This window comes from Mustelus asterias, chromosome 18 (genome assembly GCF_964213995.1).
Source record: "Mustelus asterias chromosome 18, sMusAst1.hap1.1, whole genome shotgun sequence".
Lineage (NCBI taxonomy): Eukaryota > Metazoa > Chordata > Chondrichthyes > Carcharhiniformes > Triakidae > Mustelus > Mustelus asterias.
The window spans coordinates 49620536-49635127 of NC_135818.1; the positions used below are offsets into that span (position 1 = coordinate 49620536).

The following is a 14592-nucleotide window of genomic DNA, read 5'->3' on the forward strand; positions in this document are numbered from 1 at the left end:
ATCATTTGCCAATATATACATATAAATTGGATACATGCAAATTATCATCATCCTAGCATCAGCTGAAGTGATCAGTCTGCACATAAAGTAACAGGTTAAAAATAACATTTCTTAATTTTAATGGTTTCAGCTCTCATATCTTTAGGGTTTGTTCTGGAACCAGACTTAATTTTTGTCTTCTCTATATAGAAATATAATAGGTTTTGGACAATTGAAAAGAGGAGTGTGATGAGAACTACAAAAGAGAAGTTGGTGATGGGGTGGAGGTCAGGAGAGATTAAATGACAAAATGTTTCATTGTAGGGTGAGACAATTGAGTACAATCTGTGCAATACACAGAGTGCTCCAGTTGGCCCTGAAATTTAAACATTTAGTCGTATGTAGCGCAAAACACCATAGACACTAACTATCCCACTCAGGCATATAATCTTCTGGGAGAGATGATAAACCAGATTTTAAAAAAACAACGTAGTGCTTTTAACATATTTAGATGCCGCCAGTTCGATCCAGTTATTTTGTTATCTTTTATCAGTTATAAGGACATTATTACAGTAGCTTTACAGTGCGGTGACTGGATCAGCCACAGCTGGATATTTAGCTAGAAGCAATTATAATTTATGAAAGATAGTTTATTTATTTAGGCTATAGAAAACAGTTATGCATAATTACTTTTAAACAGCTGTGTTCCTTTGCTCTCTCAATTTCAATTATTTGCAAAAATGATAGGGAACCAACTGGTTGTTCTTTGTTTCATGTTTCTGCATGTTCTTTATATTTGTGATATACATCTATCACAACATAGACACAAATACAAAAACAATACTGCTGGAAATTGAAATAAAAAATAAAATGCTGAACTGGCAGCACCTGTGTAAAGAAAGCAAGTTAATGTTTCAGGTCTGTAACCTTTCATCAGAACTGTGAAAAGTTAGAAATATAACAGGTTTTGGGCAAATGAAAAAGGAGAGTGATGAGAACCACAAAAGAGAGGTTGGTGATGAGATGGAGGTCAGGAGAGATTAAATGACAAAATGTTTCATTGTAGGGTGAGACAATTGAGTACAATCTGTGCAATACAGTGTGCCCTAGTTGGCCCTGAAATTTAAACATTTAGTCATATGTAGAGCAAAACACCATAGACACTACCTATGCCACTCGGGCATTTAATCTGGGAGAGATGATAAACCAGATAAAAACAACAACTTAGTGCTTTTAACATATTTAGATGTCTCCAGCACTTCACAAATCTAGACCTACTGGTTGGTTGGTTGGGGGGAGGGGAGGGGAGGGGGGGGGGAGAGAATTAAACATTGATAGCTTCTCTCTGACTCCATTATGCAATTAAAACTGTTCTAGATCATATTGGCCCTGATGTATGTTATGGGAGATCAATTTCTTGGCGGAGTAATCTCTACCTTAACCAGAAACAAGTCCCTTTTATTTTGAAGGAAGATAGCAAATCAGTGTTCTCCATGATAACCCGTTCCATGGATTTTCTATTTGATTGATAAAGAAAAAGTGCCTAATATTCAACCCGGTTCTACCCTTAAATAACCTACCAGCATGATCCCAGTTTTCCTTAGGCTATTCAGTTGAAATAATTAGTCAACTTGAAGATGATCTTGTCCCTTCATTGCATTAGAAACCTCGATCAAATTACCACTGATTTTGCACATTCATTTGATCCTATCTGGGTGACCTCCATATGCTTTGAAATCCCTTTACACCTATTGTCAATGATTTCGACTGTTTAGAACAAGAGACAATTACATAGATAGAAACTAGAAGCAGGAGTAGGCCACTCGGCCCTTCGAGCCTGCTCCGCCATTCATTTTGATCATGGCTGATCATCGAATTCAATATTCTGATCCCCTTCCCCCCCACCCCCCCCACATACCTTGATCCCTTTACTCCTAAAGCTATATCTAATTTCTTCTTAAAATCAGACAATATTTTGGCCTCATTCTGTGGTAGTGAATTCCACACATTCACCATCTTCTGGTCTCCTCACCACCATTCCAAAAGGTTTACCCCTGATCCTCAAACTATGATCCTTAGTTCTGGACTCTCCCATCATTGGAAACATTCTTTCTGAATCTACCCTGTCTAATCCTGCTAGAATTTTATACATTTTTATGAGATCCCTTCTCTAAACTCCAGTGAATATAATCCTAACCGACTTAGTCTGTCCTCATATGACAGATCTGCCATTCCCAGGAATCAGCCTGGTAAATCTTTGTTGTACTCCCTCTATAGCAAGGACATCTTCCTCAGATAAGGACATCAAAACTGCACATAATACTCCAGGCGTGGCCTCACCACCCTATACAATTGCAGCATAACATCCCTATTCCTGTACTCAAATCCTCTCGCTATGAAGGTCAACATACCATTTGCCTTCTTTACTGCCTGCTGTACCTGTGCGTTTACTTTCAGCGACTGATGCACAAGGGCACCAAGGTCTCGCTGAGTATCCACCTCTTTCAATTTACACCCATTCAAGTAATAATCTGTCTGCCTATTATTGCTACCAAAGTGGATAAGCTCACATTTATCCACATTATACTGCATCTGCCATGCACATGCCCATACACACAGCCTGTCCAAATCACACTGAAGCATCTCTGCATCCTCCTCACAGCTCATCCACCCAAGTTGTGGAGTTGCCGGCGTTGGACTGGGATAGGCACACTAGGTAGTCTCACAACACCAGATTAAAGTCCAACAGGTTTATTTGGTGACAAAATAAATTTGGTAGACCAAATAAACCTGTTGGACTTTAACCTGGTGTTGTGAGATTACTTACTGTGCCCACCCAAGTTTGTATCATCTGCAAATTTGGAGATAATACATTTAGTTCCCTCTTCCAAATCATTAATATATAATGTGAACAGTTGGGTCCTAGCACAGATCCCTATGGAACCCCACTAGTCACTGACTGCCAACAACCCATTTATGCCAACTCTTTGCTACCTATCTGCTAACCAGTTTTCAATCCATCTCAAGACATTACTTGCAATCCCATGTGCTTTAATTTTACATAGTAGTCTATTATGTGAGACCTTGTCGAAAGCCTTCTGAAAATCTCAATAAACCACACCCACTGGTTCTCCTCAGTCAACTCTACTAGTTACATCCTCAAATAATTCCAATAGTTTGTCAAGCATGATTTCCCTTTTATAAATCCATTTGACTTTATCTGATTATACCAGTGCTTTCCAAATGCTGAGTTATGAAATCCTTGATAATGGACTCTAGCAACTTCCCCAGTACCAACGTTAGGCTCGCTGTCTATAGTTCCCCGTTTTCTCTCTGCCTCCCTTTTTGAATAGTAAGAAGTCTCACAACAGGTTTATTTGGTAGCAAATACCATAAGCTTTCGGAGCACAGCTCCTTCGTCAGATGTTGTGGATATCTGTTCGCAAACAGTGCAAACAGACACAGAAATCAAATTACAGAATACTGATTAGAATGCAAATCTCTACAGCCAGCCAGGTCTTAAATGTACAGACAATGTGGGTGGAGGGAGCATTCAACATAGGTTAAAGAGATGTGTATTGTCTCCAGACAGAACAGCTAGTGAAATTCTGCAAGTCCACGAGGCAAGCTGTGGGGGTTACTGATAATGTGACATAAATCCAACATCCCGGTTTAGGCCGTCCTCATGTGTGCGGAACTTGGCTATCAGTTCTGCTCACCGACTCTGCGCTGTCGTGTGTCGTGAAGGCCGCCTTGGAGAACGCTTACCTGAAGATCCAAGACTGAATGCCCGTGACTGCTGAAGTGCTCCCCCACAGGAAGAGAACAGTCTTGCCTGGTGATTGTCGAGCGGTGTTCATCCATCCGTTGTCGTAGTGTCTGCATGGTTTCCCCAATGTACCATGCCTCGGGACATCCTTTCTTACAGCGTATCAGGTAGACAATGTTGGCCAAGTTGCAAGAGTAGGTACCGTGTACCTGGTAGATGGTGTTCTCACGTGAGATGATGGCATCCGTGCCGATGATCCGGCACGTCTTGCAGAGGTTGCTGTGGCAGGGTTGTGTGGTGTCGTGGTCACTGTTCTCCTGAAGGCTGGGTAGTTTGCTGCGGACAATGGTCTGTTTGAGGTTGCGTGGTTGTTTGGAGGCAAGAAGTGGGGGTGTGGGGATGGCCTTGGCGAGATGTTCGTCTTCATCAATGACATGTTGAAGGCTCCGGAGGAGATGCCGTAGCTTCTCCGCTCCGGGGAAGTACTGGACGACAAAGGGTACTCTGTCCACCGTGTCCCGTGTTTGTCTTCTGAGGAGGTCGGTGCGGTTTTTCGCTGTGGCGCGTCGGAACTGTTGATCGATGAGTCGAGCGCCATATCCTGTTCTTATGAGGGCATCTTTCAGCGTCTGGAGGTGTCTGTTGCGATCCTCCTCATCCGAGCAGATCCTGTGTATTCGGAGGGCTTGTCCGTAGGGGATGGCTTCTTTTACGTGTTTAGGGTGGAAGCTGGAGAAGTGGAGCATCATGAGGTTATCCGTGGGCTTGCGGTACAGTGAGGTGCTGAGGTGACCGTCCTTAATGGAGATGCGTGTGTCCAAGAATGCAACCGATTCCGGAGAGCAGTCCATGGTGAGTCTGATGGTGGGATGGAACTTGTTGATGTCATCATATAGTTGTTTCAGTGATTGCTCACCATGACTCCAAAGGAAGAAAATGTCATCGACGTATCTAGTGTATAGCATCGGTTGAAGGTCCTGTGCGGTGAAGAAGTCTTGTTCGAACCTGTACATGAAGATGTTGGCATATTGAGGTGCGGATTTTGTCTCCATGGCTATTCCGTGTGTCTGGATGAAGAACTGGTTGTTGAAGGTGAAGATATTGTGGTCCAGGATGAAGCGGATGAATTGTAAAATTGCATCTGGAAACTGGCAGTTGACGGCATTGAGTACTGAGGCCGTTGCAGCAATGCCATCATCGTGGGGGATGCTGGTGTAGAGTGCCGAGACATCCATTGTGACGAGGAGTGCTCCTGGTTCAACTGCTCCATGTGTGTTGAGTTTCTGTAGGAAGTCCGTAGTGTCGCGACAAAAGTTGGGGGTTCTTTGTACAATGGGTTTCAAGATGCACTGCTGCTTCACAGCTCCAGGGACCTGGGTTCGATTCCCGGCTTGGGTCACTGTCTGTGTGGAGTTTGCACATTCTCCTCGTGTCTGCGTGGGTTTCCTCCGGGTGCTCCGGTTTCCTCCCACAGTCCAAAGATGTGCGGGTTAGGTTGATTGGCCGTGCTAAAATTGCCCCTTAGTGTCTTGAGATGGGTAGGTTAGAGGGATTAGCGGGTAAATATGTAGGGATATGGGGGTAGGGCCTGGGTGGGATTGTGGTCGGTGTAGACTCGATGGGCTGAATGGCCTCTTTCTACACTGTAGGATTTCTATGATAGCCGGAGAGGTTCTCGCACAGGGTTCCGTTTCCTGAAACGATGGGACGGCCGGGTGTGTTTGCCTTGTGTATTTTTGGGAGGCAGTAGAGATCTCCAACGCATGGAGTACGTGGGATGAGAGCACTGAGGGTGCTCTGAAGGTCCGGATCAAAGGTTTTGATCAGAGTGTTGAGTTGACGGGTGTGTTCTTTGGTCGGATTTGTGGGTAACTGTCTGTAGTGTTCCTCGTTGTTCAGTTGTCGGTACACTTCTTTGCAGTACCCTTCGTCGACCTTTTGTCGTCCAGTACTTCCCCGGAGCGGAGAAGCTACGGCATCTCCTCCGGAGCCTTCAACATGTCGTTGATGAAGACGAACATCTCGCCAAGGCCATCCCTACACCCCCACTTCTTGCCTTCAAACAACCACGCAACCTCAAACAGACCATTGTCCGCAGCAAACTACCCAGCCTTCAGGAGAACAGTGACCACGACACCACACAACCCTGCCACAGCAACCTCTGCAAGACGTGCCGGATCATCGGCACGGATGCCATCATCTCACGTGAGAACACCATCTACCAGGTACACGGTACCTACTCTTGCAACTCGGCCAACATTGTCTACCTGATACGCTGCAAGAAAGGATGTCCCGAGGCATGGTACATTGGGGAAACCATGCAGACACTACGACAACGGATGGATGAACACCGCTCGACAATCACCAGGCAAGACTGTTCTCTTCCTGTGGGGGAGCACTTCAGCAGTCACGGGCATTCAGCCTTGGATCTTCAGGTAAGCGTTCTCCAAGGCGGCCTTCACGACACACGACAGCGCAGAGTCGTTGAGCAGAAACTGATAGCCAAGTTCCGCACACATGAGGATGGCCTAAACCGGGATGTTGGATTTATGTCACATTATCAGTAACCCCCACAGCTTGCCTCATGGTCTTGCAGAATTTCACTAGCTGTTCTGTCTGGAGACAATACACATCTCTTTAACCTGTGTTGAATGCTCCCTCCACCCACATTGTCTGTACATTTAAGACCTGGCTGGCTGTAGAGATTTGCATTCTAATCAGTATTCTGTAATTTGATTTCTGTGTCTGTTTGCACTGTTTGCGAACAGATATCCACTCCATCTGACGAAGGAGCTGTGCTCCGAAAGCTTATGGTATTTGCTACCAAATAAACCTGTTGGACTTCAACCTGGTGTTGTGAGACTTCTTACTGTGCTTACCCCAGTCCAACGCCGGCATCTCCACATCATGACTCCCTTTTTGAATAGCAGGCTTACATTAGCTGCCCTCCAATCTGTAGGAACCAGTCCAGAGTCCAAAGAATTTTAGAAAATAACTACCAATGGATCTACTATTTCCAAGGCCACTTCCTTAAGTGCTCTGGGATGAAGATTATCAGGACCTGGAGATTTATACACCTTCAATTTCCCGAAAACTATTTCTCTACTAATGCTGATTTCCTTCAGCTCCTCACTAAAACTTGTTTCTCTCAGAACTTCTGGTACATTATTCATGTCTTCCTTTGTGAAGACTAAAGCAAATTACAAATTTAATTCCTCAGCTATTTCTTTATTCCCCATTATGAATTCTCCTGTTTCTGACTGTAAGGGGCCTAAATTCATTTGTAGAATCATAGAATCCCTACAGTGCAGAATTGTCAATCTTTTTCTCTTTACATACGTATAGAAACTTTTGCAGTCAGCTTTTAGGTTCCCACTAGCTTACTTTGATACTCTATTTTTCCCTTCTTAATCAATCCCTTGGTCCTTCCTTGCTGAATTTTAAACTGCTCCCAATCCTCAGGCCGATTGCTTTTCTTGCCAATTTGTATGCTTCTTCCTTGAATCTGATACTATCTTTAATTTCCCTTGTAAGCCATGGTTTGGCCACAATTCCCGTACCACTCTTGCGCCAACAGGAATAAACAATTCCTGGAGTTCACCTATTCATTCTTTAAATGTCTGCCATTGTCTGTCCACTGTCTTTCCTTTCAGTAATGCTTTCCAGTCCATCATAGCCAATTCATGCCTCATACCATCATAGTTATCTTTATTGAGATTCAGGACCTCGGTCTCAGAATCAACTACATCACTATCCATCTTGACAAAGAATTCTACCATATTATGGTCACTCGTCCCCAATGGTGCTCTCTCAACTAGATTGCCACTAATCCTTTCTCATTGCATAACACCCAGTCCAAGATGGCCTGTTCCCATGTTGGTTCCTCAATTGAGTGCAATCGGTGTAATACATTGAATGCTTTAGTTTGTCCCAAAATTTATATATTCAGATATGTGTATCGTGCAAGGTGCCAGAGAAGTCTCCATATAGAATGGTGCTCTGACTTTTATAAACAGCTAAAATGTACCACCAGGGTGAGTTATTTCACAAGACCAAATGTGCAATAAAAGTTGGGTTAGCAATAAGTATAATGATAATTGTTCTTAAGTACAAGGTTCTTGTACACAAATCACAATTGATTCATGTTGTAATTATTTTCATTACGTTTTGGCAAAGGTTAAGTCTAATTTCAAAATGTTGTAAAAACTTGTGTGCGCAGTATTATGCACAACATGTGCAAGGATACAAAGCATATCATTAAAATGCCAGGAAAATGCATATTTTCAAATCTCTGCCTTACAGAATATTATACAAGTATAATATGGAATTGTTTCAGGCTACCTTAGGTTTAATGATTTGTGGTTAAATCGACCTAATATAGCTTTTAAAAATGACATATTAATATCCAAGAGATTTACTGTGGAAAACTGTCACCTGGCAGTTTTCATTATTGATTTGTTATAAAATTTTGCACCATCTGTAATTTGTTATCTTTTAAGAACATTTTGAATTTGGTCTATTACAGCTGTAAATTCATTGTGCATTTCTGAGCAGTCAGTCATTAGAATCAAAGATTTGATTTTTCACAGGTATGCTGACAAGATGGAACGGTTAAAACATTTGAGAAGTAAGAAGGAAAAGTATCAGCAACAGTAAGAATTGATGTTTTAGTTCGAACACTTTCTTTTGCTTCAATATGTGGCTGAAATTTTACTATTAACATTTAGTTCATTATCTTCAAGAGTAAGTAAAATACATTTGGCATGGCATTAATGCTTTTGGTGTGTACATATGTATGATGAGTCTGGTTTTCAATTTTGTTCATTTTAATTTTACAGCGTGATAAAAGCTATTGAAGGCAAGTGGAAAACGGATCAATTGGTGAGTTGTTTATACAATACATTCTGATACTTGGTAACATGTGTAGCTTGATGTGTGAGTCATTCAGGTTGCTGAATGAAAGTTCAGGGCCGGGATTCTCCCAAAACAATTCTTAGTCCCCAATTTGCATGAAAACTCACATCAATTTTTTTTTAATAGCATGATTTCCAGAATGAATCTCCGACACTCTGACCCCCCCCCCCAACCAGCCCCGATCACTGTCCTCTCTCCATCTGCCTGCAATTCCTATGCGGAATGGCAGTGGGGACCCCCCACCCCGCCATTGTCTCCATAGACCCCACCTCCTTGGCATTGCCTGATTCCTGGTAAGCAGTGCCAAGATGCTCCTTGGGCATTGCCAGTTTGTCCCTTGAGCAGTGCCAGGAGGCCAGGGGGAACCTCAATGACCTCTCTTCACTTAATGGTGACTCTCTCACCCCATCCCACCCCAGGTGGGTAACTTGTAGAAGTTGGAGCTATTGAAGGTCACTGGAAGTGGTTTGGTTTTCTTTTGTTGGAGGTGAACATTACCTGGCATTTGCATGGTGTGAATCTTATTTACCATGTGTCAGCCTGATGTTGGATGTTGTTAATGCTCCAGGTAGCATGGATTTCTTCATTATAGAGGTGTTAAGAATGCAACTGAACACTTAGAGACACATCATTCAGCAAATCTACCCATGACCTAATGATAGAGGAAAGGCCCTTCATGGCTGAACAGAGGATGCTACAGTAGTGACTACGTGGGGCTACAATGATCAGCTCTCACGTCTGTCCTACTGCACAAACACCTTCAGTGCTCTTACTTTGAACAATCATTACATATTGTTTGTTCTCTGTTCAGTTGTAGTTTTTAGTAGCTTCAGTAGCACCCTCGCCCATTTCAAAATTCTGCAATTTATACTCCCTGACCCACAATTGATTGTTACCATAAAAAGACCTTGAAACATTTTACTGTTGTCACTCCTTCGATTCCTTTCAAAGTATTTTCATACAGACCTTCCCCAAAATTGTAACGACTGTCATTACCCAGTGTTTCTATAGCCAAAAGTCATTCTATTATCAATGCTATTTATATCCTTTTCCCACTATTTCTGAACTCGCAGCAGCATTTCCAGACAATTGAACTTTATTGTGATTCTTCCAAGGCCTAAGGAATCTCTCTCAAAATACACCCACAAGCCACTATCTATGAGATGCCACTTTCAAACCAGCTTCCAGATTTTTGAATCGTTCTCTCAATACCTTGAAATTGCATCACTAGCAACTTGAATTCTAAGTGAATCTGTCATTCATTTCAGGAAAGTAGATTGCACTCTATCTTAAGAACAAAGAACAGTGCAGCACAGGAACAAGCCATTCGGCCCACCAAGTCTGTGCCGACACAGATGCCTCTCTAATCTGATACTTTCTTGCCACTTGTGGTCCATATCCCTCTATTCTCTGCCTATTCATATATCTGTCCAGATGCCTCTTGAATGTTGTTATAGAATCTGCTTTCAGCACCTCCTCCGGCTGCGCATTCCAGGCATTCACCACCCTGTGTGTGAAAAACTTGCCCCTTAAATCTCTTTTAAAATTACCCCCTCTCGCTTTCAATCTATGTCCCTGAGTAATTGACCCTGGGAAAAAGACTCTGACTATCCAGTCTATATCCAAGCCTGTTATAATCTTGTAATCCTCTATCAGGTCCCCCCCCATATCCTCTGATGCTCAAATAAAAACAAACCAAGTTTGTTCAACCTTTCTTCATAGTCCATATCCTCCAAACCAGGCAACATCCTGGTAAATCTCTTCTGCACCCTTTCCAATGCATCAACATCCTTCTGGTAGTGTGGCAACCAGAATTGTACACACTACTCCAAATGCGGCCTAACCAAAGTCTTCTACAGCTGCAACATGATTTTCCAATTCTTATACTCAACGCCCCGACTAATGAAGGCCAGCGTACCATACGCCTTCTTGACCACCTTGTCTACCTGAGTTGCCATCTACAGGGAACTGTGGATCTGCACGCCGAGATCCCTCTGTATGCTAATATTTCTAAGCACTCTGCATACTTTCCTTCTGCAGTAGACCTTCCAAATCACATCACCTCACATTTGTCTGGGTTAAATTCCATCTGCCATCTTCCAGCCCAAGTCTCCAGCTGATTTATATCCTGCCCTACCCTCTGACAATCCTCCTCACTATCTGCTACTCCCCCAATTTTTGTATCATCTGCAAATTTACTAATCAGACCACCGACACTTTCCTCCAAATTATTTATATATATTGCAAACAACAGAGGCCCCAGCACTGAGCCTGGTGGAACACCACTTGTCACAAACCTCCAGTTCGAAAAGTATCCTTCCACTGCTACTGTCTGCTTTCTATGCCCAAACCAGTTTTGTATCCATCTTACCAGCTCACCTCAGATCCCATATGACTTCACCTTCTGTATCAACCTGCCATGAGTAACCTTATCAAAGGCTTTACTAAAGTCCATGTATACAACATCCACTACCCTGGTCAATTTTTTCCGTCACTTCCTCAAAGAACTCCATCAAGATTGTGAGACACGACCTCCCCTTCACAAAACCATGCTGCCTATTGCTAATAAGCCTATTCTCTTCCAGATGTGAGTACATCCTGTCCCTAAGAATCTTCTCCAATAAATTCCCCACCACTGATGTAAGGTTCACAGACCTGTAATTTCCCAGATTGTCTCCCCTGCCCTTCTTAAACAGGAACAATGTTAACGACTCTCCAATCCTCTGATACCTTGCCGTGATTAAAGAGGATACAAAGATTGTGGCCAAGGCCTCAGCAATTTCTTCCCTCGCCTCTTTCAGTATTCTGAGATATACCCTATCCAGCCCTGGGGACTTGTCCACCTTAATGTTTTTCAAAACCTCCAATACCTCCTCCCTTTTTATATTAACATGTCCTAGAATGTCAACATCCTCCTTTCTATACTCACCATCCATCACATCCTTGTCCTTTGTGAATACTGATGCAAAGTACTTGTTAAGGACCTCACCCACCTCATCTGTCTCCAAACACAAATTCCCTCCACTGTCCTTGGGTGTACCTCCCCTTTCTTTAGCTACCCTTTTCCTCCTTACATACGCATAAAAGGCCTTGGCATTCTCCTTAATCCTGACTGCCAAGGACATTTCATGGTCCCTTTTTGCCCCCATAAGTCTCCTGTTTAAGCTCTTTCCTGCTATCTTTGTATTCCTCAAGAGCCTTATCCGTTTTCAATTTCCTGAAGTTTATGTATGCCTCCCTTTTCTTTTTCACTAAGCTCACAATCTCTCTTGTCATCCAGGGTTCCCAAATCTGGCCACCTTTATCCTTCATTTTTATAGGGACATACTTGTTCTGAATTATTAACAACTGACTTTTAAAAGACTCCCACATATCGGATGTGGATTTACCTCAAACAGCTGCCCCCAGTCTACATTCCCGAGCTCCTGCCTAATACCGTCGTAGTTAGCCTTCCCCAGTTTAGTACTTTTGCTCTGGGATAACTTCTATCCTTTTCTACAAGTATCTTGAAACTTTTAGAATTGTGATCATTGTTCCCAAAATGGTTCCCCCACTGAGACATCAATCACCTGTCCGGGCTTGTTTCCCAGAACCAGGTCTAAGATAGCCTCTTCCTAAGTTGGATTATCTACATATTGCCTCACTAAACACTCTTGGTCACATTGATCAAACTCTGCCCCGCCCAAGCCCCTGGCACACAAGAAAAATAGAGTGGTAATAGTCGGAGATTTTAACTTTCCCAACATTGACTGGGACAGCCATAGTATTAGAGGGTTGGATGGAGAGAAATTTGTTGAGTGTATTCAGGAGGAATTTCTCATTCAGTATGTGGATGGCCCGACTAGAGAGGGGGCAAAACATGACCTCCTCTTGGGAAATAAGGAAGGGCAGGTGACAGAAGTGTTAGTGAGGGATCACTTTGGGACCAGTGGCCATAATTCTATTGGTTTTAAGATAGCTATGGAGAATGATAGGTCTGGCCCAAAAGGTAAAATTCTAAATTGGGGCAAGGCCAATTTTGATGGTATCAGGCAGGAACTTTCAAAAGTTAATTGGGGGAGTCTGTGGGAAGGCAAAGGGACGTCTGGTAAGTGGGAGGCTTTCAAAAGTGTGTTAACCAGGGTTCAGGGTAAACACATTCCTCTTAGAGTGAAGGGGAAGGCTGGTAGAAGTAGGGAACCCTGGATGACTCGGGATAGAGGCCCTGGTCAAGAAGAAGAAAGAGGCACATGACATGCATAGGCAGCTGGGATCAAGTGAATCCCTTGAAGAGTATAGGGGGTATAGGAGTAGAGTTAAGAGATAAATCAGGAGGGCAAAAAGGGGACAAGATTGTTTTGGCAGATAAGGCAAAGGAGAATCCAAAGAGCTTCTACAAATACATAAAGGGCAAAAGAGTAACAAGGCAGAGAGTAGGGCCTCTTAAGGATCAACAAGGTCATCTATGTGCAGATCCACAAGAGATGGGTGAGATCCTAAATGAATATTTCTCATCAGTATTTACTGTTGAGAAAAGCATGGATGTTAGGGAACTTGGGGAAATAAATAGTGATGTCTTGAGGAGTGTACATATTACAGAGAAGGAGCTGCTGGAAGTCTTAAAGCGCATCAAGGTAGATAAATCCCCGGGACCTGATGAAATGTATCCCAGGACATTGTGGGAGGCTAGGGAGGAAATTGTGTGTCCCCTAGCTGAGATATTTGAATCATCGATAGTTACGGGTGAGGTGCCTGAGGATTGGAGAGTAGCAAATGTTGTGCCTTTGTTTAAAAAGGGCTACAGGGAAAAGTCTGGGAACTACAGGCCAGTGAGCCTCACATCTGTGGTGGGTAAGTTGTTGGAAGGTATTTTGAGAAACAGGATCTTCAGGCAATTAGAGACGCAAGGACTGATTAGTGACAGTCAGCATGGCTTTGTGAGTGGGAAATCATGTCTCACAAATTTGATTGAGTTTTTTGAAGGGGTAACCAAGAAGGTAGTGGAGGGCAGTGCAGTTGATGTTGTCTACATGGACTTTAGCAAAGCCTTTGACAAGGTACCGCATAGTAAGTTGTTGCATAAGGTTAAATCTCACGGGATCCAGGGTGAGGTATCTAAATGGATACAAAATTGGCTTCTTGACAGAAGCCAGAGGGTGGTTGTAGAGGGTTGTTTTTCAAACTGGAGGCCTGTGACCAGCGGTGTGCCTCAGGGATCAGTGCTGGGTCCACTGTTATTTGTCATTTATATTAATGATTTGGATGAGAATATAGGAGGCATGGTTAGTAAGTTTGCAGATGACACCAAGATTGGTGGCATAGTGGACAGTGAAGAAAGTTATCTCCAATTGCAACGGGATCTTGATCAATTGGGCCAGTGGGCTGACGAATGGCAGATGGAGTTTAATTTAGACAAATGCGAGGTGATGCATTTTGGTAGATTGAACCAGGGCAGGACTTACTCAGTTAATGGTAGGGCATTGAGGAGAGTTACAGAACAAAGAGATCATGGGGTACGTGTCCAAAGCTCTTTGAAAGTGGAGTCACAGGTGGACAGAGTGGTGAAGAAGGCATTCGGCATGCTTGATTTCATCGGTCAGAACATTGAATACAGGAGTTGGAACCTCTTGTTGAAGTTGTATAAGACATTGGTAAGGCCACACTTGGAATATTGTGTGCAATTCTGGTCACCCTATTATAGAAAGGATATTATTAAACTAGAAAGAGTGCAGAAAAGATTTACTAGGATGCTACCTGGACTTGGTGGATTGAGTTATAAGGAGAGGCTGGATAGACTGGGACTTTTTTCTCTGGAGCGTAGGAGGCTGAGGGGTGATCTTATAGAGGTCTATAAAATAATGAGGGGCACAGGTCAGCTAGATAGTCAATATCTTTTCCCAAAGGTAGGGGAGTCTAAAACTAGAGGGCATAGGTTTAAGGTGAGAAGGGAA

General features: G+C 43.1%; 1 protein-coding gene across 1 annotated transcript in view; it reads left to right on the plus strand.

Annotated features, from left to right (window-relative positions):
* Window positions 1–14592, plus strand: part of atg14 (autophagy related 14) — a 44039-nt gene that overhangs the window by 1845 nt on the left and 27602 nt on the right. Inside the window, exons 2-3 of the mRNA XM_078233882.1 lie at window positions 8338–8400; window positions 8587–8629. Coding sequence (XP_078090008.1) covers window positions 8338–8400; window positions 8587–8629 — 106 coding nt within the window. The remainder of the gene's footprint in view (window positions 1–8337; window positions 8401–8586; window positions 8630–14592) is intronic.